The 27,500-nt window shown below is 49.2% G+C and overlaps 1 protein-coding gene across 1 annotated transcript in view; it reads left to right on the forward strand.

Annotated features, from left to right (window-relative positions):
• Window positions 1-27,500, forward strand: part of LOC135096724 (zinc finger protein GLI2-like) — a 159,029-nt gene that overhangs the window by 83,027 nt on the left and 48,502 nt on the right. The window contains exon 3 of the mRNA XM_063998459.1: window positions 25,618-25,832. Coding sequence (XP_063854529.1) covers window positions 25,618-25,832 — 215 coding nt within the window. The remainder of the gene's footprint in view (window positions 1-25,617; window positions 25,833-27,500) is intronic.

Here is a 27,500-nt window from a genome sequence, read left to right on the forward strand (position 1 = left end):
CATCTCTCTGTCACGCTCCCTTCCTCAACAATTCCTCCTCCTACATTTGTTCATTTTCTCCCCCCATCCTTCTGCTCAGCCCCCACCCGCACCCCCTCCGTCACCCATTCTTCCCCCAACACCCCGCTAACAGAGGCTCCTTTCCTTCACTTTCCCCACATTCTTTCAGCCCTTGCGTCTTATTTGCCTCTTTGCTTGTCCTTTTAACTCGCCTCTTTATCTTTTGACTGACCTACCTTTCTCTCTCTCTCTCTCTCTCTCTCTCTCTCTCTCTCTCTCTCTCTCTCTCTCTCTCTCTCTCTCTCTCTCTCTCTCTCTCTCTCTCTCTCTCTCTCTCTCTCTCTCTCTCTCTCTCTTAATCCACCCCTCCCCCTCTCCTGCACCACATGCGGGCATATAAACGCATGCCGCGGCGGCGCCTCCTCTGAGCTGTCACGCGCTGGTTTGAATTGTTGGCGGCGGTGGCGGCGGCGGTGTGGTGGCGGTGGATTCAAGGTGATAAATGTGTAGGTGAGTAAGTATGTAGCTAGAGAGAGAAAGAGGGAGAGGGAGAGAAGGCGGGTACTCATGTTTTTTTTTTTCTTTTTTCGTAAGGACAGTGGTTAAATGTTTTCTTCTCTCTCCCCGCAGGTGAGTGATGAGTGCGGTGGTGGTGTACAGGTGAGCCAGCCAGCACCAGGTAAGCCGCGGTACGAACTACACAGTCACGCCTTCGTTATATAGTGTCCCTTCCCCAGTAGAAAAGTTTGCCGACAGACAGACGAACGGTCCTGAAACTCTGGCTTCCATTGGTCTACCGTTCGTATGTTCTTCTCACACTGGAAATTCCTCTCTCCTGTGATGGAAGTAAATGACATTCCACGTGTTCGCTCTCCGGCAAGATGCATATTTTGAACTTCCTCTATATCACATACTCGTTTGACATCATCATTCCTCTCCTCCTCCTCCTCCTCCTCCTCCTCCTCCTCCTCCTCCTCCTCCTCCTCCTCCTCCTCCTCCTCCTCCAGACCCTCTACGTATTCTCCACTCACCTCCACACACCCACGCTTTCACCTGCGAGCCCCTGAGAGGATTTTCAACAAAGGGTCCAGTCCTTCTAAGTGGGGCTTAATCCTCTTGGACGGAAGGTGAGGAACCCCACGAGAACGTATCCTGGTGCGCCGCGCTGGGTTCACGAGAGAGAGAGAGAGAGAGAGAGAGAGAGAGAGAGAGAGAGAGAGAGAGAGAGAGAGAGAGAGAGAGAGAGACCGACCTTGATAATCTCTCATATCTATCACTTACCGTAACAAAAAAATACCTGTCCATAAAAAAGAAATACGATCGTCGATATAACTATTGTGTGTTTATTTCCGTGTGTTGTATCAGGAATCTTTTTTTTTTGCAGTTCATTCTTTTAATTTATCGTGTCGTTAGTTCAGCGATGGATGGTGGAATATTTGTATTATGCACGCCAGACATCCATGCATCACTGTAGTTTCTTCCCTTTATTTGTTTTTAATGATAGTTTAGAGAGAGAGAGAGAGAGAGAGAGAGAGAGAGAGAGAGAGAGAGAGAGAGAGAGAGAGAGAGAGAGAGAGACATTCCTTCCCCTCCCCGTGGCACAAATAGGTCGCTGCGGGGGTGCCGGGAAGGTCACACGAACAGACGTGTCGTTAAAGGGTCACACCTTGGGAGGGACAGGTGAGGCTGGGTCAGGTACGCATTCCTCCTCTCACACCTCCACCTGAAGGACGAGGAGGGACAGGAAGAAACGGGAGAGAAAACATAATGCTCTCTCTCTCTCTCTCTCTCTCTCTCTCTCTCTCTCTCTCTCTCTCTCTCTCTCTCTCTCTCTCTCTCTCTCTCTGGATGGATGGGTGGGGGGGAGGTGCAGTATTAGTGGGTCAGGGCCGGGCCAAGGTAAGTCACAGGGCTGCTGATGACAGTCCCAACGCCTGATTTACTCTCTCTCAATTTTCCGCGAACGTCCACCGCATGAGACTCAACCCTCCGTGCCACGCCTCACACAGCGACTCCCGCCCTTCCGCACTGGCGTCCTTTGGGTGGGTGTTGGCGCGGGCGAGGCGGCGGTGGGTTGCGCCCCTCGTGCCTGGCCACCCCACTCTGTCAGAACGTGTAATTCGCATGATAATCTGAAGAGGATGATGGGTCGACCATGTGCTGGGGCGCCGCAAGGGTGACTTTCCCGCCGCCTGCTCCTCCGCCGCCAGGACTCGCCGCCACCCCTCGCGACGCCTCGCTAAGGGTCAATTAAGGTAGAGAGAAGGGCTTACGGTCGCCCTTACCACCACCGCCCCGGCCAGGTCACTCACTCGCCCGCTCTAAGGCTCTCGGGAATGCTCATATTATGTTCTCTCTCTCTCTCTCTCTCTCTCTCTCTCTCTCTCTCTCTCTCTCTCTCTCTCTCTCTCTCTCTCTCTCTCTCTCTCTCTCTCTCCCTGGGCTGTCGTTGGTCAATTATCGCGGCTGGCGGGGTCACGCTGGGTCACTCCTTGAGGGTCTCCCAGGGTCACCTCCTCCCTCTAATTAGCGCACTTGTCCCTCCTTTCTGTTCCTCTCGTCCCCTTCTCCTCCTCCCCCACCGCCGCTCCCTACTCCCCTCCCTCCTTCCTACCTTCCCCCGCCTGCCTCGTTCCCTTGTCAACTCGTCCCCATCCCTCCTCTCCTCCTCCTCGTCCCTCCTCCTGTCTCCTCTCACATCTCCTTACCTCTTCTCTCCTTTCTCGCTCGTGGTCATCCCGCTTCCACTTCTCTCTGGTCCTCTCCTTTTGACCAGCCTCTCAAATCCCACTTGCGGTCACCTGCTTTTCAGTTAATATGTCTCACGATCACCTCCTTTCCTATTGGATCTTGTCGCCTTAACTACCTCGTTTCGTTTTTTTTTCCTTTTTTATCTCCGTGTCGCTCGGCCCCTCTATCATCGCTTCACTTAGTACATAATTATTCTTTTGTCAATTCGTTCTCGTTCTGGTCACTTGGTCCTGGCGCAGCTCGTTCGTTCCCTGGGCCAACTCATCGCGTGCCCTTCGCTTCGTCGTCTCTCTCTCTCTCTCTCTCTCTCTCTCTCTCTCTCTCTCTCTCTCTCTCTCTCTCTCTCTCTCTCTCTCTCTCTCTCTCTCTCTCTCTCTCTCTCTCTCTCTCTCTCTCTCTCTCTCTCTCTCTCTCTCTCTCTCTCTCTCTCTCTCTCTCTCTCTCTCTCTCTCTCTCTCTCTCTCTCTCTCTCTCCTCGGTCGTCGCTTCGACCCCGCAAATAACTTCTTTTCCTTCGCCCTCTTGACCCTATCCTCGGCGACTGAATAGTGATCGTGTATGAATAAAGATTTAGGGAGAGATCAGTTATCGTCTTTAGTTTCCCGGGTCGCTTGAAAATTTGGTAACGTAACAATTTATACTCGAAATTTTCCTGCAGTATATTACAATTAAACCGAATGAAATCGTTTCTTTTGTAATATGTTAAGTTATGGCCAATACTTACCACATGCAGCACTGTCAAATGAGAATAACGAAGTCTACCTTTTTTTTGTGTGTGTTTTCATTGTACTTTTTCTTCTATTGTTCTTATGATTTACTGTGAATCGTAATGCACCAAGAACACCAGTACACACACACGCGGGGCACCACCAGCAGGCAGCAAGGGAAGGACTGCTGGGATGCCTGCGCTTCTTGGGAATGTGGAAAAATGAAAGGTATAGAAAAATAAAAATTAAATAATAACACGGGAGAAAATGGTGGAGGAATACTTTCACGTAACTTAATGCTGTAATATGCGATCATTTTTTTATGCTTCATGTCTTTATTTGGGATATGTTGATGACTTTTCCCCATTCCTTTATCTTTTTATGTTATTTTTTTTATATATATATTTTTTCTCTTTTTTTTTTTTTGAGTATCGTTTCCTCGATGTACGATAATTATAGTATTGGTTTCATAATTGGCGCTCTGTGACGACTCCAGAATGTAAGACGTGTTTGGTGAATCTTCAGCATCCGGTTCGCTCTGCATAGAAAGAACTGCCCCGGGGAAATTAAAAGTGTAAGTATTATTAGCTAGTAACCTTTCTTTATTTTTTTAGTGGCGTTTTGTTACTGATTGCCATTATTCTCTTTACTGTTGTTATCGTTGATTTGTGTTTTTTTTACAGGTGCATTTCTAATTTTGTGTTATTATGTTTCGTAGGACTGTGTGTGATGTGCCGTGCTGGTGTTCATTAGTGAGTCCATTATTGAGATTCATTAGCGACTTCATTATTGAGGTTCATCTGTTGCCTTTTTGCTATTGATTCGCGTTCGTTTGTTTCTTAATTATACTTTTCCGTAAGATTTTGGCGCTTTATTTTCCCCCCTCTCATATTTATTGCTGGTGTGCCAAGGAAACAAAAAGAAGGAAAAAAAAAAAAAAACTACCTGCTATTTTGCCACGCACCAAAGGTAACTATAGAAGACAGACCAGAGAGTTCGAATTGGAGGGCGATTTCCGTAGTTTGGGAGGCGCCCCTGTGCTCGCGTCCTTCCTGAAGAGAGTGGCTAAAAGTACTGCACGCCGCACATCGCCGCATCTCCCGTGTTTGTGTGTGTTTGTGTGTGTGTCTTTCCTCGCGCGCATATCTCATTGTTATCTCTATTATTTGTTGACAGGCGTGGGTATTTATTTTCTTTGGGGATAATGGGGATCAATTGGGCTGCCCGTTTGTTTGTTTATCCCCGCCTCGCTCGCTCGCTTTATTATCCTCCCATGTTTATTGTTTGTTTATTTATTTCTTCGACGTCTTGATTTAACTGCGTGCCGACTCTCTCTCTCTCCTCTCTTCTCACTCGAGCGTATCACTGGCAGTCTTTGTGTGTGTGTGTGTGTGTGTGTGTGTGTGTGTGTGTGTGTGTGTGTGTGTGTGTGTGTGTGTGTGTGTGTGTGTGTGTGTCAGCATTGATTCATACTCATAGCACAAAAAACTAGCTGTACTCCTTCTTCCCCACTCCTCCCCAGCCTTCTCCAATCCTTCCCCAGTCCTTCCCAATGTTTGCTATCCCTCCCCAATTCTTTCCAACCCTCCCCAGTCTCCCATGAACCTCCCTACTCCTCCCCAGTGTTTCCTACTCTTTTCCAGCCTTCCCCAGCCTTCCCCGACCCTATCAAATCCCCATAAAACATCCCCAACCTTCCCCAACCCTTCCCCAACCGTCTCCAACTCTATCCATACCTAAACCTTCCATCTATCATAAAATCCATTTTTTATGTCCTCCCCAGACCCTCCTTCCCCCTTTTCCCTCCATCCTCTTAACTTGTTTCTCTCCTTCAATCATGTCCTTTACTTAATTTCTTCCCCATCCTTCCCCACTCTTCCTTAATTCCTCACCATTTCCCCACTTGTCTCCCCATTCCTCTCGCTGACCATCCTTACATCACTCCCGTTCCCTTCAAATGTCCCCATATAGTATTTTATGTCCCTCCCCCTTCATGTCTCTCTCACTGCCATTACTCAATTCCCTTAGACATTAAATTTGTGATCTTCTTACTCTCTGTTCAGTCTTCCCCGTTTTTATCAGATGTTCGCTGTTTCGTCTCACTTTGCTCGTCTTACCGTTCTTCTCTTTCTCGTTTTCTTCACGTTTTCTTGAGTATCGCCTTGCTTCGTTTTCCTCTGTTATGCATTATCCAGTTTCTCCTCTCCTGATCTGTTTATTTCTTCTGCTTCTTTCTCTTTTCCTCTTCCTGTTCCTCCTTGCCTTCCTCTTCCTACTATGACAGTATCCATCTTTCTCGACAAGTAGTCAGTTAGAACGTGTCCCTAACTAATCTCAAAAGCATCTGAACGTTTGTTGCTGTTTGTTATCTAATGTAATCTAATGTAATCCTCCTCCTCCTCCTCCTCCTCCTTTCTCCCACATTTCCCACTTTCTTTCTACATCATATGCTTCTACTCCCCCACCCCGCCACTCTCACTCCCTTCTCCCCACGTCATCCCTCTCCCCTTCCTTCCCCACCTCTCGTCTCTCCCCCCACCCCTCCCGTCCCCCTCCCGGCCACAGCTGTACCAATAGGAGCGCCAGACATTTATTAAGCAGCTGATCTTTAGTTTATTGAGACAGACAGACATATGAAGTCATGAGTTGGTTCGGTTACGTCTATATCAGAGAGAGAGAGAGAGAGAGAGAGAGAGAGAGAGAGAGAGAGAGAGAGAGAGAGAGAGAGAGAGAGAGAGAGAGAGAGAGAGAGAGAGAGAGAGAGAATAAAACAGATAAATGTAGGCAGAAGCAGAGGAATAAGCATAAAGAAGACTAAATTATGTAAAAGCAGACAGATAGACAAACATTATTCAGATAACGATATGAATGCTAAGTAACAATAAAGATCAAATAAGAGATATGAGAGAGAGAGAGAGAGAGAGAGAGAGAGAGAGAGAGAGAGAGAGAGAGAGAGAGAGAGAGAGAGAGAGATCACTTTTCCCTTCGCATAGAAGGCTCCTGGAAGACTGGAACGGTCTGGATTGGTCTTTCCAGTACGTTAAAATCCCTCTGGAAACTTGGATGCATCAGTAGAGAGAGAGAGAGAGAGAGAGAGAGAGAGAGAGAGAGAGAGAGAGAGAGAGAGAGAGAAACTACTACTACTACTACTACTACTACTACTACTACTACTACTACTACTACTACTACTACTACTACTTCTGTTACTACTACCATCATCATCATAATTTTCAACATAGTATCAATACACTTCACACTACGACCACCACCAGCACCACCACCACCACCACCACCACCACCACCACCACCATTACCACACCACCAGAATCAACGCATCACTCATCCCTGTCAACATCTCATTTACCACTTTCACCCACCGTTGACCGTCCTCCCCTCACACACACACACACACACACACACACACACACACACACACACACACACACACACACACACACATTATACCCTGTACATACCCACATTCATCATAACTTTCTTAAACTTCCTTTTTCTACCTCTTCCACCTCCTCCTCCTACTCTTCTTCCTTCTTCCCTAATAGTACAATGGGCAAAGGTAAAGAAGTCTCACCTACCGCCTTGGAAAGAGAGTGGTGGTGGTGGTGGCGGTGGTGGTGGTGGTGGTGGTGGTGGTGGTGGAGCCGAAGTCAGGGTGGGTGGCAAGCAGACGAACACCAAGCCCAGATGATTGCTTTGTTGATGGCGTAGGAGATGAGTGTATCTGCCGCGCCTTCTCCTCCTCCTCCTCCTCCTCCTCCTCCTCCTCCTCCTCCTCCTCCTCCTCCTCCTCCTCCTCCTCCTTTCAGTTCTTGCTTCTCTCTTTATCTTCTCTCTCTCTCTCTCTCTCTCTCTCTCTCTCTCTCTCTCTCTCTCTCTCTCTCTCTCTCTCTCTCTCTCTCTCTCTCTCTCTCTCGGCTGCTGCAATTATTTTCATCTGACTTTTTTCCATATTCTTGCGTTCGTTCTCTTTTCACTTTGTTTTGTTTTTATCTCGCCTAACATCTCAATCTGGCCACCCCTCCGTCCCCTCTCTCTTTTTTTTCTTTTTCTCTCACTCACTCAGTGCTCTTCTTTTTGTTGTTTGTCATCATTCTTATTTTTTTTTTCATATATATTTTTCATTCTACTACCACTACTACTACTACTACTACTACTACTACTACTATTATTATTGCCATTATTATTCTTATCTTTGTCCCTCGGGTAAGTTATAATGGTATCAGTCTTAAGATCTATGGAGCTGCCACGGTAAATTTTAATTAATCAGGGACGTTAACTCTCTCTCTCTCTCTCTCTCTCACACACACACACACACACACACACACACACACACACACACACACACACACACACACACACACACACACACACACACACACACACACACACACACACACACACACACACACACACACACACACACACACACACATTTCTACTATTTCAATTACCTGTCCTATCTAGCTGCTTATCTTTATCTTACTGCTTTCCTATCTGTGCATCGCGTCAGTCAGTCAGTCAGGCCCACGCCACACCTGCAGCGGGGAACACACCTGCGTCACTGACACTCACCGCTGTTCTTGTCTCTCTGCCTCTCATCTCGCATGTAAGTCTGTCTTACCTCGAGCACCCTTGTAGTCACGTAACTCTTCTTCCCTCCTTGTTTACGTTTTCTGTTGATGGTGGTGTTGATAATATTCTACTGTATCACTTAGTTGTGTTTCTTATTCTTATTCTTCCTATTCATATCATTAGCATTGCCTCGCCTCAGGGTTACGAGCTCCTGCAGTTGTGAGTAATTTGTGACCGGCTGGTTGGAGTTGTGATTAGAGTTGTGATGGACTGGAGGCGAGATTATCCCGGGTCCTGATGGGCTGGCGTTGTGATTAGCCGGAGTTGTGACAGCGTGGGCCAGCGATCAAGCGGGACGCTGATGGGCTGGAGTTGCGATTATCCGTTCCTCTGATTGGCGAGGGTCCTTCCCCCGGAGTGCGTGGCGGGGCCGAGGGGCGTCCAGGCACCGGGTCGCCGCCTCGTCGCTAATGTTGCAAAATGTCTGAGTGCGGCGAGCGCTGAATGTTAATTTATATTGACGTCTGTGATTGGCCGCCGCCCCCGAGAGCCGGCGGTGTCTCCGGGGTCAGTATTACAGGCATATCAGCGAGTGTTTTGACAGGTGAAATCTCATTGGTTCCTCGCATTAGCGTCAACTTAGACACATTCACTCATTGGACACAGCCGATGTAATGACTCCTCCCATTGGTCACACGCGACTTGTCCCTTAAACCCCATGTAACGAGCACTCCCATTGGACGCTCGTTATGCACCTGATAATTCCATTTGCCTGATGTGTGTGACGTCACGGAAGGGAAGCCTGGCAGTGGCTGACGAGGCTGACCAATGAACGGAGGTGTGGATGAGGGTTGCCTCCTGATGGGCCAGCCTCCGCCACACCTGCCGCCCTACACACCTGAAGCTGGGAAATACCTGCCAGAGCGGCCAGCAGCACTGCGGGTCTCGGCGGCCGCTGTGTGTGGTGGTCCCGCGCTGGGTGGCGGTGAGCGCAGTGTGGGAGGAGTCTCCGGCCTCAGCCACTCCACTAAGTTTCGTTTTGAGGGGGCACTCTAAGGCGGTCTAGAAGGCACGGCAGAGCTCCACAGTCTCGCTGCTGGGGGCTAGGTACCTTCTAGGGGCTATTGCAGGGGCAGGCACAAGCGGGGACGTCCACAGCAGCTTTGAGAAGAGAGGGAGGGCGCGGGAGGGGACGGAGTGGGGTGGGCGAGAGCGGCGGGCAACGGGAAATAGGTGGCGCGCGGCCGTGTGCTGGGGTGGCCGCGTGTGTGTGGTCCGCGGCCCTGACAGTCCTCGACCTGAGCACGGCTTTGTGTTGCCCTAGTCAGTCAGTACCCGAGCAGCGAGCACAGGGGGACCACCACCACCTCGCCGCCACACGGGCCGCACCGCACTCACCGCCTAACACAGTGCTACTCGTGAACACCGTCGCCGGGAGAAGAGTGTGGAGTGAGTGGAGTGGAGTGGGAGGGACTTAGTGGGTGGTCGACCCGCCTACCAGCCTAGAGGAGACAAAGTTTATATAAATGCCGATGACATGCTGGCAGCGGGCGGCGGCGGGGCATAAGCAGATCGGGTAGTGAAGTCTTCGCGCTCAACGTCTCAATTAGTGACGTCGACCACCGCTTCAGCTCCTCTTATTGACATGCTGATTGAGCCATCGAGCGTGGGGGAGCCGGGGAGGCACACGGCCGCTGCCGCTGCAGGTGAGGCGTCCTTGTGAACTAGCACGAGCGAGAGAAGTGTCCCAGCGCCTCCCTCCTGAACGTGCCGTGAGACGCGTGCCCTAGGCTCTCGTGTCGCCTCCTTCCTCCAGTGTAAACAGTGCCTTACGGATGAGTGCCTCTGGAGTGTCGGTTTGTGTCTCTTTGTCAAGGAAGCAGTGAGGAGTGGCCGCCCTTAGTGCGAGGGAGTGGAGTCGTGGCCCGGCTAGTGGATGAAGTGCAGCCACCGCGAGACAGCGACGGAGGGCAGGAGTGTTTACAGAGTTCCCGGGGACTCCATCACCGCCTCACCAACACGACGCTCCATTTACCACCCTCGCAGAGTCTCCCAGCTCGCCTGTCCCGCCCACCTGTTGCCTGCCTGCCGCTCCGCAGGGAACGGAGGTGAACCTCGCCGCGGCCCCGCAGCCCCGCAGCCCTGCAGCCCACACACACGTCGGAGGGTCGCCGCCAGCCCGCCCAGCACGGCTCCTCCTCCTCCTCCTCCTCCACCACCACCGCCTTATGCACCCACATCCGTGACGAGAAACAAGCAACCCCTCCCCTCTCACCCTAACACACTCGCCTCAGCAGTCCACAATCCCTGCCATACACCTGTTCACTGTGCCGCACAACACCTGTCCTTTGACCGGATAAATGTTACCACCCTAAACACACACACACGCACACATACACACACACACACACGTGGACACATACACACACCTTCCCCTTCACTCTACACCTGTGACTGGCCCCAAAAAAGGGTGGAATGCGGCAGAGGATAATGCGGAGTAATGGTGAGCCGAGCCTCCAGCTGGTGCCCCACAACACTGCCCGGGAGACAGGCCCTCAAGGACCCCTCACGCCCTCCGCCCCGCCGCCCCGCCTCGCCCTGCACCACCTTCTCCAACACCGCCGTCCGCAACACGCCCTGCCCCTCCGAAGAGAAGTGTCCCGCTGTGGTAAGGTTTGAAGAACAGCATCCCTATTCTCCGCCTTGCCTGCCTGCTCTTCCTCCTTTCACGCCGCTGTTGCTGTGCTGTTTTTTGCTGTTTTGTTATCGCATCTACAGTCACTATTGCTACTTGTGCGGCGTCCTCCTCCTCTCACTATTACTACTACTACTACTACGCGGAGCATTGAAAAAAGGGAGAACCGCCACTTAATTACGTGTGTGTGTGTGTGTGTGCAAGAGAGAGAGAGAGAGAGAGAGAGAGAGAGTAGTAATTGACAAAAGAAGCAAAATAAAATCCCTATTCACATAAATTCATCGCCACAGACACCAAAACCACCGCCGCCGCATCTCTTTCTCCTCCTCTCCCTCCTCTCTCCTCCCTCTCCCTCCGCCGTCGCCGCCTTCAGAGCAAGATCAAGTTATCGAGTCTCCGAGATAGAGATATTACAGCCTCAGACACCATCCTTACAATTACGACAATCAGTACCTGTGTGTGTCTGCCGCCTCCATCCTCCTCCTCCTCCTCCTCCTCCTCCTCCTCCTCCTCCACCTCCTCCTCCTCCTCCAATACCACCCCGAGAAATCCCTGCCTGCATTTTTCTCCTCTCCTTTTTTCTTCTCCCTCTGTCCCTCCTCCTCCTCCTCCTCCTCCTCCTCCTCCTCCTCCTCCTCCTCCTCCTCCTCCTCCGCTTTTTTAATGAGCACACGAGTTTTGAAGATTAAGGACACGCACGCACGCACACACACACACACACACACACACACACACACACACACACACACACACACACACACACACACACACACACACACACACACACACGTCACAGGCACAACACACGCACACACCTCCTCCTCCTCCTCCTCCTCCTCCTCCTCTCCTCGGCGGTCATGGAGGGCTGGGAGGCAAATTGCTATGTGTGAGTGTGGTGATGAAGACTGGATGACTCTCTTACGTGTGTGTGTGTGTGTATGTGTGTGTGGGTAAGAGAGAGAGAGAGAGAGAGAGAGAGAGAGAGAGAGAGAGAGAGAGAGAGTGGTGTTAGTTTCTGTTTTTGTGCTCTCTCTCTCTCTCTCTCTCTCTCTCTCTCTCTCTCTCTCTCTCTCTCTCTCTCTCTCTCTCTCTCTCTCTCTCTCTCTCTCTCTCTCCCTCTCGGCCTTTTCAACTCATTTCCATCTCGTGAATTTTTATGGCGCTTTTACGAGCACGAAGCTTCTTTGCCGACGGTAATTACTTCATCCACCACCTCCACCTCCACCTCTTCCTCCACCCCCTCTCCACCTTTTCTTCCACTTCTCTCCTCCTCCCCCTCTTCTTTTTTTTTCTTCCATCTTTTCCCTCATTGTTCATCACCGTTATCTCCATGCCTTACTGTTCTTGATGTTCTTCTTAAGCTTTCTGCTGTGTTCTTTCTTTTTGTTCTTGTTCTTCATGTCCTTTTCCTTCTTTCCTTCAGTTTATTTTCATCGTCGTAGGGATCACTCCGCTGCTTCCTCTTCCACCTCCTCTTATTTTCCTTATCCCCCCCCCCCTCTCTCTCTCTCTCTCTCTCTCTCTCTCTCTCTCTCTCTCTCTCTCTCTCTCTCTCTCTCTCTCTCTCTCTCTCTCTCTCTCTCTCTCTCTCTCTCTCTCTCTCTCCACCACCACCTCAACTCAGCAACATCAACTTCAACTCTCCACTCCACACTCCACACTCCAATCCACCTACAGCACCAACACCATTATTACATCTTCCATTGAACTCTTTCACCCAACCATACTCCTCCTCCTCCTCCTCCTCCTCCTCCTCCGCCCCCGCCCCCGTAATGAGGTCGGCCCGCCCCACCACCGCCTCCTCGCCTCCTCGCCGCCTTTGTTCCCCGAAATTTCCACGAGCAGAGCGTTTTCGGCGCATCATGATAGAGTCCTCAAGAGAAGAGCGTGGTGGGCAGCTCGAGGCAGGCAAGCGTGCGGGCGGGTAGCAAGGATGCGTGGCGCGTCTGAGGGGTGGGAAGGAGAGGCTGGAGAAAGGGAAGGGAAGGAAGAAAGAATAGAAGCAGTAGGGGAAAGAAAGGAATGGAGGAATAGAAGAAGGAGAGGGAAAGACAGGAAGGGATAGAAGCAAGAGAAGGAAATGAATGGAGGATTAGAAGCAAGAGAGGAAGGAGAGTAAAGGAAGGAAAGGATAGAAGCAGGAGAAAGGGAAAGAGAAGAAAGGGAGGAATAGAACCAAGAGGATAAGGAAAGAAAAGAGAGGGATAGAGGCAGGAGAAAGGGAGGGAAAGGAATGGAGGGGATAGAAGGAGTTGAAGGAAAGGAAGGGGAATAGAAGCAGGAGAAGAAAGATGAGGAGGAAGTAAAGTAGGGAGAGTAAAGAAAGAAGAGTGGATTAACTAAAGGGAAGGTGAGGTAACGTATCATTTTTCCTTGCTCTCTCTCTCTCTCTCTCTCTCTCTCTCTCTCTCTCTCTCTCTCTCTCTCTCTCTCTCTCTCTCTCTCTCTCTCTCTCTCTCTCTCTCTCTCTCTCTCTCTCTCTCTGACTCGCTGAATTTTTCTTTTGATTTTTTCTTTCTCCTGTTACCTTCCTTCCTTGCTCTGGTCTTCGTATTTTTCCTCCTCCTCCTCCTCCTCCTCCTCCTCCTCCTCCTCCTCCTCCTCATCCTCGCAATCTTCCCCACGACAGACAATTCTCTGATCCTCTCGAGCCTTTGGGTAGACATACTAATTATTGTCTTCTTTCCCATTACTCCAGCGGTCGTTCTGGGCCCTCCTCCTCCTCCTCCTCCTCCTCCTCCTCCTCCTCCTCCTCCTCCTCCTCCTCCTGCTGCTTCTCGTCGTCATCTTTTACATCATTATCGTCTCTCCCTCATTTTCTTTTCAGTTTCATCTCAGTTTGGTTTCTTGTGTGTGTGTGTGTGTGTGTGTGTGTGTGTGTGTGTGTGTGTGTGTGTGTGTGTGTGTGTGTGTGTGTGTGTGATTTCTCTCTCTCTCTCTCTCTCTCTCTCTCTCTCTCTCTCTCTCTCTCTCTCTCTCTCTCTCTCTCTCTCTCTCTCTCTCTCTCTCAGATTTTCCTCCTACTCTTCTATTTGTTTATCATCTCTCTTCTTCTTCTGCTCCTCCTCTTATTATTTTTTTTCTCCCTCCTCCTCCTACTTCTCCAGTTCATCTTAATTTTCTACTTACTCCTTCTCGTGCTCCTCTTCATTCTCATCTTACTCCTCCTCCTCCTCCTGTTCTTTCATCTCTTTCTCCTCCTCCTCCTCCTGTTCTCGCATCTCTCCTCTCCTTTCCTCTCTTCTCTCTCTTCTTTTTCATAATCCCTCGCCTTCTCTTCCTCCTCCACCTCCTTCTGTTCTTTCATCTCTTTCTCCTCCTCCTCCTCCTCCTCCTCCTCCTCCTCCTCCTCCTCCTCCTCTCTCCTCTCTCCTCCTCCTCCTCCTCCTCCTTCTGTTCTCTCATCTCTTTCTCTTCTTTTTCATAATCCCTCGCCTCCTCCTCCTCCTCCTTTCTCTTCTTTTTCATAATCCCTCGCCTCCTCCTCCTCCTCCTCCTCCTCCCCGCGGCTTGAGTTACGGGGTTCCGGGGGTTTAGTCAGTGTGGTTAATTTGCTTTGATAATGTGGTCCTGCTACGCTTCGGCGGCCGCGATATGTTGTGTGTGTGTGTGTGTGTGTGTGTGTGTGTGTGTGTGTGTGTGTGTGTATGTGTGCGTGTGTTCGGTGTACTGGTGTGTTGGTAGTGTCAGTGGTAGTGGTGGTATTAATGGTGGTGGTGGTAGTGTTCGTGATGGTATTGGTGGTCGTGGTGGTGGTGGTGGTATATAAGTAGTTGTAGTAGTAATAGTAATGGTAGTGGTGGTGGTGGTTGTCGTGGTGATGGTGGTGGTGGTAGAATATATCTTTCCTTGACGATTCGCGTGGTAATGATGTCGCTTAGAAGAAAATTATGCTCTCTCTCTCTCTCTCTCTCTCTCTCTCTCTCTCTCTCTCTCTCTCTCTCTCTCTCTCTCTCTCTCTCTCTCTCTCTCTCTCTCTCTCTCTTAGCGTCACGTCTCAGGTCATTCACGCGTCGCCGCTTCTGTCATGCTGGCGGTTCCATTGTGTCCTGGCGACTCGGCCACCTCCTCTTTTCCTTCTTTCATACCCCTCTTCCACTTCCCCCTCCCCCATCCCCCATCCTCCTCCATCTCCTCCTCCCTAGCGTCTTCTTTAATTCCTTATTCGCCTCCGCGCCTCAGCCTCATCCTTCTTTCTCATTTGCATTCACTTCTCTCTCATCATGCGTCTTTTTCCCGGCTGTCTCCCTTCTCGTCCTCACTTTCGTCTTCCTCGCTCTGGTTATCTTCGCCGTCGACGTCCCTCTCATCGTCTTTATTCCCCTGTTCCTTGTAAGTGGAGCGTAGTGGTGGTTGTCGTGGTGTCTGCGGTGATGTGACGCTAGCGGAGGCGGTGACGGAGGGTACGTCGTGGGTTTGAGATAAGGCAGGTGGTGTGATGGAGGTGTTTGAGAGAATAGGAAGGTAGAGGGAATTATGACTTGTGGTGGAGATGATTATTATTATGTTAGACACTGTTGTTCTATTATGATTAGTGTGCGACGAACATAGATGGTGAGGTGAAGCATTAAGGGAGTGTTACAATTATTATTATTTCTTCTCTGCCGTAGCTCCTGTGTGTCGCCGGTGGTAGCGCGGGGAAGTGATCGAAGTCCCCTAATCAAACGTCCTCCTGTCATCGCCACCCGCTGACAGGTTGTTGGCAGTGTCGTTAGATTTATGGTATGGAAAAGGAGTGATGATACGGATGTTTTTCACTAAACAAGAAAGGTACATACATAGTCAGTGCATTCTACAAGTTAAAAAATCTGGAGTTTTATGCCCAAGGAGGAGAGAATAACGCTTGGTATGACATGGAGACGAAAGAAGGGAACATCGTACTAGGGAACAGACAGATCCTTAAAGCATCTTGACTACAGTAAAGGAAAGGAAAGCAAGAAACGTCAAGTGCTGAATAGGTGGGAGATGTACAACTGGAGGGAGAAGAACAGCAAATCAAGAATAGTTAAAGAAAACAAGACGGAAAAATGAGATTAGAATTTTGCAGAGATGGCGAGGAATAAACGGGCGGCCTACAGAGATGAGGGGAGATGTTTGGAGGAAGCCTTTATCTTGCTGCAGTGGCATCATGGCGTCTGTGAATGGAGTGATGACTTCGAGAATAATTGACATCACCATCACTGACCGACGAAGAAGAGGTGATGCAAGCTACTGGTGAACGTTGGAGCTCATACCTGCGCTTGTGAGGGACCTCTTCTCTACTCCCTTGCCCTTGTTTTCACTCGAGACTCTTGCGTAACCCGTAGGAAATACATCGCGACACCTCCGTCTTAGTGTTAAACGTTGCGGCGTTTGACCTTGAGTACACTTGACAGGCTTTAGTGGAAGTTGTATCTTTCAGGGACGTTTTCATGATTCTAGTAATAGTTTGACGAAGATTCTTCACAGTGAGAAGGAAAAACACTTGTGAACTCGTATAATAATCTCGATAGTCTTTGAAAATATTCCTTACAAGACAAGAACGTTTAAGAATACTGACCTTAAACTAATCAGTAATCGCATTTATTTATTTATCTATCTATCTGTCTATTTATTTATCTATTGAAGAAACACTTGTGAATTCGTATGATAATCTCGGTAACCTTTGAGAAATACTCCTTGCGGAATCAAAACGGTAAAAAAAAAAATATTTATATCATTTACTTATTCATTCATTCATTTAACTATTTTTAAGCAAGAGGCGTAATGATGCTAAGGCGATGAGCTAGACTTGAGAATAGATCAAGGCGCACAGGCACAGACAGAAGAAATGGGAGTGTGGCGTTTGGTTTGCCAGTGTTAATTAAGGAACCCTCCTCAGTGTGTGTTGCGAGGACTGGGTGATGGAGGCGGCGGTTCACTGGGGCTGGACGGGAGTAATGAGAGGACTTGGTGGGTCTTGTGGGGTGACCTTACGTGTAGATGGGGAAGTGACTTTGTTGTAGAAGCGTTTTTTGTTTTGTTCGAGTGGTGTGGAGGTGGTTTGGGTGTCGTGAGATTGAGAAGGAAAGGATAGTGTGTGTGTGTGTGTGTGTGTGTGTGTGTGTGTGTGTGTGTGTGTGTGTGTGTGTGTAGGAGAAAGTATGTGGTTAAGGACAACCCTCGTTCCTCCTCCTCCTCCTCCTCCTCCTCCTCCTCCTCCTCCTCCTCCTCCTCCTCCTCCTCCTCCTCCCTCCCCGTCCACCCTTTCTTCCTTCCATCCATCCTCCGCTTTCACTCTCTTCTTTCCTTCCTTCCCAACTCTTTCTCTCTCTCTCTCCCTCTCTCCTTCGCCCCTATCAATCCATGGCTACGCCTACTCTAACTACGTACTTATTCCTCCCTCGCTCACCATCTCCCTCTCCTCCTCTTCTTCCTGACAGCTCTACTCCCCCTCTCCTCCCCGCTTCATTATCAGATCCTGCCCCCCGTTCCTGGCATAACTTTACCTTCCGATTATCAATTCAAAACAAGCCGAAAAAAATGCACCCGGATCATTAGCTATGGACAGAGAGAGAGAGAGAGAGAGAGAGAGAGAGAGAGAGAGAGAGAGAGAGAGAGAGAGAGAGAGAGAGAGAGGGTATGATGGAGTTGGAGGAGGCTATGGTAGAGGTTGGGGAGAGAAGGAGAGGTGGAGGGAAGGATGGGGAGGTTAGGAGAAGTAGGTTTGGTAGGGTTAGGTAGGTTTGGAGGTTCTTGGACAGATGTGGTAGGGTTGCATTGGATGTGGAGAAGTTGGAAGAGGTATGGTATTGTTGGGGAAAGTTTGGAGAGTGTTTAGACATATGTGGTAGGGTTGGATTTGATGTGGAGGAATTGGAGGGGGGAATGGAGGGATAGGAGTTATGGAGGAACCGGAGGGAATGTGGAGAGACAGATACCCTTGTGGCTTGTTCTTTGTCATTCGTCATTAATATTTCATGGCAGGGAGGAAGAAGGCTTCTCTCTCTCTCTCTCTCTCTCTCTCTCTCTCTCTCTCTCTCTCTCTCTCTCTCTCTCTCTCTCTCTCTCTCTCTCTCTCTCTCTCTCTCTCTCTCTCTCTCTCTCTCTCTCGCCACGGCTCAACTAGAAACTCGAGAACGTCTTAAGCAAATATTGACAGAGAAATTATGGTATTGAGAGAGAGAGAGTGAGAGAGAGAGAGAGAGAGAGAGAGAGAGAGAGAGAGAGAGAGAGAGAGAGAGAGAGAGAGGAATGAATTGGCTCTTTGATATCAAATAATTGAGATGTTCGCAGACTGAATGAGACACTGAACCGTTATGCTGTGTGTGTGTGTGTGTGTGTGTGTGTGTGTGTGTGTGTGTGTGTGTGTGTGTGTGTTTATATCTACGTGTATTTTAAAGCTCTAATAATATGCAAGGTTTATTTATAACTATAAAACTCTCTCTCTCTCTCTCTCTCTCTCTCTCTCTCTCTCTCTCTCTCTCTCTCTCTCTCTCTCTCTCTCTCTCTCTCTCTCTCTCTCTCTCTCGCCACGCCTTTGTTTCTTTCCGTCCTGTCATCGTCCATTTCGCAGACAGACAGACGCAGAGAAAGACAGACAAACACACTGACAAACACACGGCCAGGAAGGTGTTTGGTTAAGCTCATTTCAGCATTTGTTTATTTTCATGTTCCGCCTCTTCCTTCCTTGATGCCTCACTGCTCTCACACCTCTGCCTTCTCGCCTCCTCTTCCTCTTCCTCCATCATCACCACCATCATTAGCATCATTATCATCACTACGATCATCACTAGTCTCTTTCCACTCATCACACAAGATACTAGCGTGTTCTTTAAGCATCGGTTCAACTTTTCTCTCTCCCTCGCAGTCTTGGTAGTTCACGATGCCTAATGAAAGCGCCTAATGCCGGCCACACGCACCTGTCTCCCCGCCTCCCCGCGCGTCCAGTGCTCCCTTCTTCCCTCGCCCTCACCTGCACTAAGCTCTCTACAGGTGTGCGCTTACGTGGCCTTCTCTCAGAGCTTATGATAAACAGACGTAGGGAAAAATGTAGAGTGAGTGATGGGAAGAGGAGGAGGGAAAGGAGAAGAGATTTTATTTTTTTTTTTTTTCTTGCCATATTCTTGGGGACACAGTGACGGGAAGGGATGAGAAAAGGAAAGTTATTTATTCTTTTACAGTACGTTTTTTGCTTGGATATTTGCTGATGGGAGTGAAGTGAAGGGTGAAAGAAGGGCATTAAATCCACCCCCTTCTACAGGAACATTTGGTGAGCAGATAGATGGAAGGGGCAGAAGGAGAGAGAGAGAGAGAGAGAGAGAGAGAGAGAGAGAGAGAGAGAGAGAGAGAGAGAGAGAGAGAGGGGGGGACAGACAGACAGACAGACAGACAGACACTCCGTCATCCTTTTTCTGGGACACCGAGTAATGGGGATGAGTGGCGAGGAATCCTGTATATCTGTCTGTCTGTCTGTGTGTCTGTCTCACCACATGTCCTGCGCCTCATCAGCTCATTTTAGACGCAGACATCCATGCGGACACCAATCAACAGCGAGAGGAACAGACTGGAAGGCCTTGCTTGCTTGCTGGCTGCGGAGAAGACAACCAGACGTGTAGTTACAACAAACACCAGTAGACAGACAAGCTCAGATCGGTACAGAAATAAACAGAATCTCATGCACGTGTATCGTATTGCACTCGACGGAGAGACAGACTGACAGACAACAGACGAAAGAAAGCATGAACAGAGAAAACAGATAAGACGATAAGCGAAGAAGACAGACAAAAGACGGATAAACAGAAAGGAGATAAACTGACGGACTGGTATGCCTCCTCCTCCTCCTCCTCCTCCTCCTCCTCCTCCTGCTGTTCCTCCTCAAGTGGGGTAATTCATCAGCGCCGAAGCAACATAGTTATCGAACGCTCTTAATATTGCAGCCACAGACACACTCGTAAATTTCTTTGAGTGTCCTAATTCCTCCACATCCTTCCCTGCCCCCCCCCCTCTCTCTCTCTCTCTCTCTCTCTCTCTCTCTCTCTCTCTCTCTCTCTCTCTCTCTCTCTCTCTCTCTCTCTCTCTCTCTCTCTCTCTCTCTCTCTCTCTCTCTCTGCATTTAGAACGTAAACATTTTTTTCCTCTTGTTCTCTGTTCACTCATTACCTCCTCCTCCTCCTCCTCCTCCTCCTCCTCCTCCTCCTCCTCCTCCTCCTCCTCCTCCTCCTCCTCCTCCTCCTCCTCTTCATCTGTCTTTCTCTTCCTCGTACCACCTCCACTCACCCCTTCACACCCTCTGTTTTCCCAATCCCTCCAAGACTGTCTCCTCTCTCCTCCCCTCTTTTTTCCTCCGTCCCCTTCTCTTCCCTAACACCTAATTTGCCCCGTTTTCTCTCATTATTCTTCCTCTCACTAACATCACCCCTTCCCTTCCCCCTCCTCCTGCTCCTTCCCAGTCCCCACCACTCATCCCTTCCCCTCTCCGTCATCCACTTGGGCTACCTGATGGGGTGAATCTTGCGTTGTTTGCCCAGCGTGCTTCTCTGTGTGTCCTGGGAGAGTGATCCACCGCTGGGTAAACCTCGTACATTTACTGAGCAAACCCTAAAGTTGTGTGTCCAGGCGACGTTCCAGCAGCGGCCGCGAGAGGCGCTGCCGGCGTGTCAACAATGGGAAGGAGTTTATGAATGGACCGTGCTGAGTTGTGTGTATCAAGTCTGTAGTGGTGGTGGTGGTGGTGGTGGTGTGATCTGATTGAGTGCAAACAAGAGAGAGAGAGAGAGAGAGAGAGAGAGAGAGAGAGAGAGAGAGAGAGAGAGAGAGAGAGAGAGAGAGAGAGAGAGAGAGAGAGGAAGGAAGGAAAGATACGAAGACTAGTGTAAGGAAAGGAGGTAACAAGATAGAAGAAAATAGAAAAAATCAACAAGAGAGAGAGAGAGAGAGAGAGAGAGAGAGAGAGAGAGAGAGAGAGAGCAGTAGTATAATGTGTTAATCATGATAGTGGATAGCATTGTGAGAAGTAATTGCTAGAAGATAATTGCAGTTTTTTTTTTCCACTTCTTCTCCTTCGTCTATTTTTTTTTCTCTCTGGATTATTGCTCATCATCCTCCTCCATGGCTTGTTTTTTTGCTGCTTGTTTGTTTGTTTGTTTGTTCTATACGTGCGCCAACAGAGAGAGGCGCTCGGTTGGCGAGTAACGCGACCAGGAGAGATGTTTACCTTCTGTCCCGTGTTTGTTTACTACTCTTTTGTGTGTGTGTGTGTGTGTGTGTGTGTGTGTGTGTGTGTGTGTGTGTGTGTGTGTGTGTGTGTGTGTGTGTGTGTGCTCGCGTGTGTGTGGAGACGGAAAGTGAATACGTGATGTGTGTGTGTGTGTGTGTGTGTGTGTGTGTGTGTGTGTGTGTGTGTGTGTGTGTGTGTGTGTAGTACAAACACGACGTGCAAGTAGATACAGAGGAGACGGCTTAATGTCCCAATTAGACAAGCCGTCAGCTGCTTAGTATGGGCGGGAGGAAGGCGAGGAGGGGGGAGGAGTGAAGGGGAAGGCCAGACTAAGAAGTAGGGAAGGTGATGATGGGCGGTGAAGGGTAATGGTGGTGGTGGTGGTGGTGGTGGTGGTGGTGAGGGTGGTTTGGTGGAGACGTGAGGCTTGTTCGTGGAAATGGCGAGGGGCAGAGGTGGATGGGGAGGTGATGGGTGAGAGGGAGGGATGGGAGGGAAGGGGCGGCGATTCAAAGTTAGTGACGGGGATGAAGGGATGGAGGGAAGGAAGAGAGAGAAGCAGGGAGGAGTATTTTGGTGCCAACATCTCTCTCTCTCTCTCTCTCTCTCTCTCTCTCTCTCTCTCTCTCTCTCTCTCTCTCTCTCTCTCTCTCTCTCTCTCTTCCCATCACGACGGAACTGTGTATTTTGAGATCGGTTTGTTTGTTTGTTCTTCAGTGCAGGCCGGAGACACCTGGCGAGGAGGAGGAAGAGGAGGAGGAGGAGGAGGAGGAGGAGCACGAGGGATGGGAGGGGTGCTGGTGAGGAGAGGATGATGGGGTGATGGTGACTGTGAGGGGGGAAATGAAGGGAAATTATGCATGACTTCGTGATGGTGATATTTCGTCATCATCATCATCATCATCACAAGCAGGGAAATTACACTTGTTTCCCCTTTGCATTCCTCATAATTCTGTCTTTTGCCTTTGTCACATTTACGCGGAATCACACCCAAAACACACACACACACACACACACACACACACACACACACACACACACACACACACACACACACACACACACACACACACACACACACACACACACATTTTGAGTACGCAACGAATATCTTCTCCAAAACTCAATAATTCTCCGTCAGTTTAACGTGCAACTGCGTCCTTTCTCCCTCCTTCTCTTCCTCCTCTTCTGCGATTACTGGAGGCCTTGCTGCGCCTTGCTGCGGCTTGCTGTGGTTCGCGGCGCCGCAGGAGAAGACGCTGTGCTGGGGACAAAAAAGTTGATGTGTGCTTGCTGTTGTTGTTTAGTTGTATCATTATTCTTGTGGGCGCAAATTAGTGGAGACCTCGAGTAAGTGGACGTCTCTCTCTCTCTCTTGCTCTCTCTCTCTCTCGCTCTCTCTTACTTTAATTGTGGTTTCATTTACTCTGCATCCTACCTTCTCTCTCTCTCTCTCTCTCTCTCTCTCTCTCTCTCTCTCTCTCTCTCTCTCTCTCTCTCTCTCTCTCTCTCTCTCTCTCTCTCTCTCTCTCTCTCTCTCTCAAGGCGGCCAGTTAATTAAGCTGACCTTCGGCGGGCAGGCCTAGAAAGAGAAACGTCGCTTGGCGGTGAAAAGGCGCCCAAGGAATTGTTGTTCTTTGTGTTAGTAAATGTATGTGATGCGGCGTGTACTGGTGGTGGTAGTGGTGGTCGTATTAGTAGTAGTAGTAGTAGTAGTAGTAGTAGTAGTAGTAGTAGTAGTAGTAGTAGTAGTAGTAGTAGTGGTAATTGTTGTTGTTGTTGTTGTTGTTGTTGTTGTTGTTGTTGTTGTTGTTGTTGTTGTTGTTGTTGTTGTTGTTGTTGTTGTTGTGGTGGTGGTGGTGGTGGTGGTGGTGGTGGTGGTGGTGGTGGTGGTAGTAGGAAGGGGACGGGGAGGAGAAGGAGGAGGAGGAAGAAGAAGTAGTTCGCTCTGGTCGTCGTGGTTCTATGTAGTCATTGCAGAACAGAAAAACAGTAGTAGTAGTAGTAGTAGTAGTAGTAGTAGTAGTAAGTAGGAGACGGGGAGAAAGAGGAAGAAAAAGAACCGTGCTGCTGTCGTCCTGATTCTACGTAGTCATCACAGAACAGAAAAACAACAGTAGTAGTAGTAGTAGTAGTAGTAGTAGTAGTAGTAGTAGTAGTAGTAGTTGTAGTGATGGTGATAACATTAACATCATCATCATCATCATCATCATCATCATCATCATCATCATCATCATCACCAGCTTTAACAAGACCCAACGAACAAAGCCAGTCATTGTAATCATCAGCAGCAGCAAAGCGACAGGAGATTAACACAAGTCACAGAGGCGATACTACCAATAATAAGACTGACGCGACTGCACGAGTAATTGAGAGGTGCGTGCAGTGGCGAGTGACGAGAATTAGACGCGGTACCAGTGATGAGGACCTCGGTGGTGGCGATGGTGGTGGTGGTGGTGGTGGTAGCGACATGAGCGATGGTGGCGGCGATGGTAGTGAAAGAATCTGCCATTGTCACCTGAAGACAATGGGCGTGGGTAGTGCCGTATCATGGTGCTTAATAGATGAGGAGGAGGTGGTGGTAATGGTGGTGGTGGTGGTGGTGGTGGTAGTGGTGGAAGAAGTGATGGAGACAGAAGAAGGAGCAGGAGGAGGAGGAGATGGTTGTATTGGTGGTGATGGTGGTGGTGGTAGGAGGGGAGAAGGAAGAGGTGACGGAGGGAGTGAAAGAGGTGACGAGGAGGATATCACCATTAGCAGTGCAGCGGTAGTGGTGGTGGTGGTGGTGGTGGTGGTGGGAAGGTTATGAGGTTATGTGAAGGCTTTAGAAAGAATGTGATGCTGCCAAAGTTCTCTCTCTCTCTCTCTCTCTCTCTCTCTCTCTCTCTCTCTCTCTCTCTCTCTCTCTCTCTCTCTCTCTCTCTCTCTCTCTCTCTCTCTCTCTCTCTCTCTCTCTCTCTCTCTTGTTTTTATCTTCCGTGGTGGGTACTGAAAGGAGGAGGAGGAGGAGAAGGAGGAGGAGGAGGAGGATGAAGAAGAAAGTGGTGATTCATTAATCTCTCATTTATCACTGCGCCTGTAAATGAACCACTCTGGGATTATACATGCATTAGGGACCATGACGGAAAAAAAAAATAAAAGGAAGAAAAGAAAAAAACAGGAGAATGCAAGATTAGAATCCCGATTTTTCCCCGAGCTACGCGACGTGTGGGTTTCACGAGTCTAGGCAGCACCAGCACGACTTTTGGGGGTTCAAGATACGAGCGAGATTGCCAGATAAAGGAGAACGTGACAGAATATTAAGATAGGGAAGATAACATAATGAAACCTGGAGGGGGGAAAAGATCATAACCTTAATAAAATGAGAGAGATTGAGTTCGAAGATTAGCGGAATGACGAAATATACAAGATGAACATTATAAGATGACGTGGGATATTTCAGCTTAGGAATGATAAGGTGGAACTTGACGGGTAACGAGATATAATAATAATACTGGCATAATAATAAGCACAGAATGTCTTCATCAGCCGGGATCTTCAGAATGGTATATGCATCTACCTGTCTGGCTGGTTGGCTGGCTGGCGGGCGGGCTGGCAAAAAGAAAAGGAGACACACAAGGGGTGTAGTACAGAGACCCCGTATTCAGAAACCCACTGCTCTTTCACCACGAGTATTTTCAAAGGCCACAGAGATAATTAGCCAAGTTTTCATGGGTGTTTCTCATGTTAGTAATGTAGAAATCTGGTTAATCTGTCGTTTATCCTGTTAATGTAGAAATCTGGTTAATCTATCACTAAAACCGTAAAAAAATAAATAAATAAAAAAATAAAAAAAATAAAAACCAGTGTCACTTCAATTAGAGTCTATTGAAAATGGCCGAGGTGCGGTCAGGAGTGTTTCAGAATGAGGTCCAGATGGGAAGAAGGGCAGCAGAGAGGCAACGGGGGCAGGGAGGTGGTAGCAACGTGCGGGGCCTGAGGGGGCGCCCACACATAGCCTGCTCGATATAAACAAACACGAATCACTCACGACTCCCTGATCTGCCCCCGCCATCACCACCGCCGCCCATCCGTCACCATCCCGCCATCGCATCAGTCTCCTCCTCCTTCACTTCTAAGTCTTTGCTTCCCTCCCTGCGTTGTTATATATTTACCTATTTGTGTTTAAGCAGGACTGAGTCAGGCTCGTAATGTCTCGTCTTTTAACATCAAGTCATCATATTTTGTTTAAATGTGTGCATACTTTAAAGTGTGTGTGTGTGTGTGTGTGTGTGTGTGTGTGTGTGTGTGTGTGTGTGTGTGTGTGTGTGTGTGTGTGTGTGTGTGTGTGTGTGTGTGTGTGTGTGCACCATGGCCTGGATCACATGCTGGAGTCTTGGCCTCTCATTTGTTATCCTCCCGTGAAGAGTTTTAAGCTGATACGGGCCGATCTATGGGCAAGACAAGAATGGGACGTCACTCACATAACACCACATCGTCTGCCTTGCTCAAGCGGGACATGCAGGCCCCTATAACTGAAAATATCTTGGTGACCTGAGTGGCATTCAAACCTGTCTAGTTGCAGGAGATGGCACTCACCTGTGTGTGTGTGTGTGTGTGTGTGTGTGTGTGTGTGTGTGTGTGTGTGTGTGTGTGTGTGTGTGTGTGTGTGTGTGTGTTTATAGGCAGAGTCTAACGGTTTCTTCCCTCCCCTGCAGGTTGGGGATCGGTGGGGGCAGCCCGGCCCTAGAGCTTCCCCCACTGGTTGGAGGTCGTCTGGGCGCCGCTCCCTTGGGCTCCACCGTACCTGGGGAGCTCGCGGCCCCGCCCCCTCCTCCTTACCGCATCCCCCCGTACATGGAGCACCTGTACCAGTCGCTCCACACCTCCCCGCAGGCATCCCTCAGGGGCCTCTCTCCACTTGAAGGACGCGGTGAGTATCTCTGCTCCACCCACTCACTTTAAGTCGGTACATTTAATAACAGTACTCAGCAAATTAACTCACAACGAATTAGTTTTACGGTGGTTTTTGTGTAAGAATTAAAGGGAAAATTGCCTAAAACCTACACACTTGTAAGGGAAGGTAAGGAAATTAGTTTAAATTGAATCTGCCTTTTTGTGCGATGGTGATCATCCTTGTGTCTCTGAGTTGCCTTATGATAAAGTGCTCTCCATCAGCCTGCGACTCCAAACGCGACAAAATAACTCAGGAATTCTCAGTAAAAGCTGCACTATATAGGTGGGTCGCTTCCAAATGTGCTGTCGTGAAGTCATTATTTGTCATCGCAGTCTTCGTTTATTTAGTTGAAATGTAAATCAGCTGGTGTTGTCAAGGTACTGTGCAGTGCGCTTGCTTTCCTCGACTGGTGGCTGATGTTGTGGTGTTTCCGCGCCAGGGATCAGACGGAAGGGGACGTCACGGGGAACGATCAAAGATAAAACGTTAGAATCACCAAAATTGTTGCTTCCTTTACTCTTCTTGCTGTTTACTGGAATTATATCTTTTCATTTTACTGTTATATGTGCGACACCTCCGACCTTACACTTCCTTACGTGGTGCGCGAATGTAATTCCTATGCACGGGACTGCCTCGAGGCTCCCCTGGTGGTTTTGTACCTTTGTATTAGCTGCAATTTACCTGATACTTCCTGAGGCTGTGCATATTTCCGTAACGCATATGAAGTTCTTATGCTGGGTGCAAAAATGAGAGGGAAAGTGTCACAACTGCTACTTACCCACTTCCCTCTGCTATGTGTGAGTAAAGAAAACCTGCAGGAAACACTCACTCACTTTCCCTCACTCTTTTTCTCCCTTCACTTTCACACACACCCTTGCCAGCGATCCCTTGCTTCCCTCGCACCCTCCCCTCACCAAGGAAGGTCCTGGTGTGGTGACAGTCATGATCAAGAGAGGTCTGTGTGAATGTGCCGTACTTAATTCTACTGTGCTTTACGTTTCCCCCTCAGTCCTACGTCATCTCATCTGCTGTTCATGCGTCTGTACTTAAATTTGTACACGGAGAATATAATTTTTACTCGGAGAATATCAGATCACAAGACTCATCAATGAAAAGATTAAGCACGGTGGCAGGAAGAGTGGTGGAAGGGAAGAGTGGCAGGTTAATCTACTTTTGACCACGACTGCGCGTGTGGCTGGAGTAGCGAGGCATGAGTGGACGGACGAACGTGCAAACTGCCTCGTTGATGGAAGGAAGCAGGATGTGAGTTCCGGGAGGACGAGCTGGCGAGGGAGGCGAGGCAGGGGTGGAGGGTGTTTGTTAGTGGAGTAAGCGAGTGGGTTAATGGTTGTGTGGCGTGGATGGGTTTTTTAAGATGGGTAGTGGTGGTGGTGGTGGTGGTGGTGGTGGTGGTGGTTGCTTGGCTTGCAATCACTGATGAGGGTTTTGTGGTTTCGCGTGTTGCTGCTGCTCTTGACCCCATACACTTGGCCTCGCCCTCTAGTCTCTCTCTCTCTCTCTCTCTCTCTCTCTCTCTCTCTCTCTCTCTCTCTCTCTCTCTCTCTCTCTCTCTCTCTCTCTCTCTCTCTCTCTCTCTCTCTCTCTCTCTCTCTCTCTCTCTCTCTCTCTCTCTCTCTCCAGAAG

This window comes from Scylla paramamosain, chromosome 3, assembly GCF_035594125.1.
Source record: "Scylla paramamosain isolate STU-SP2022 chromosome 3, ASM3559412v1, whole genome shotgun sequence".
NCBI lineage: Eukaryota > Metazoa > Arthropoda > Malacostraca > Decapoda > Portunidae > Scylla > Scylla paramamosain.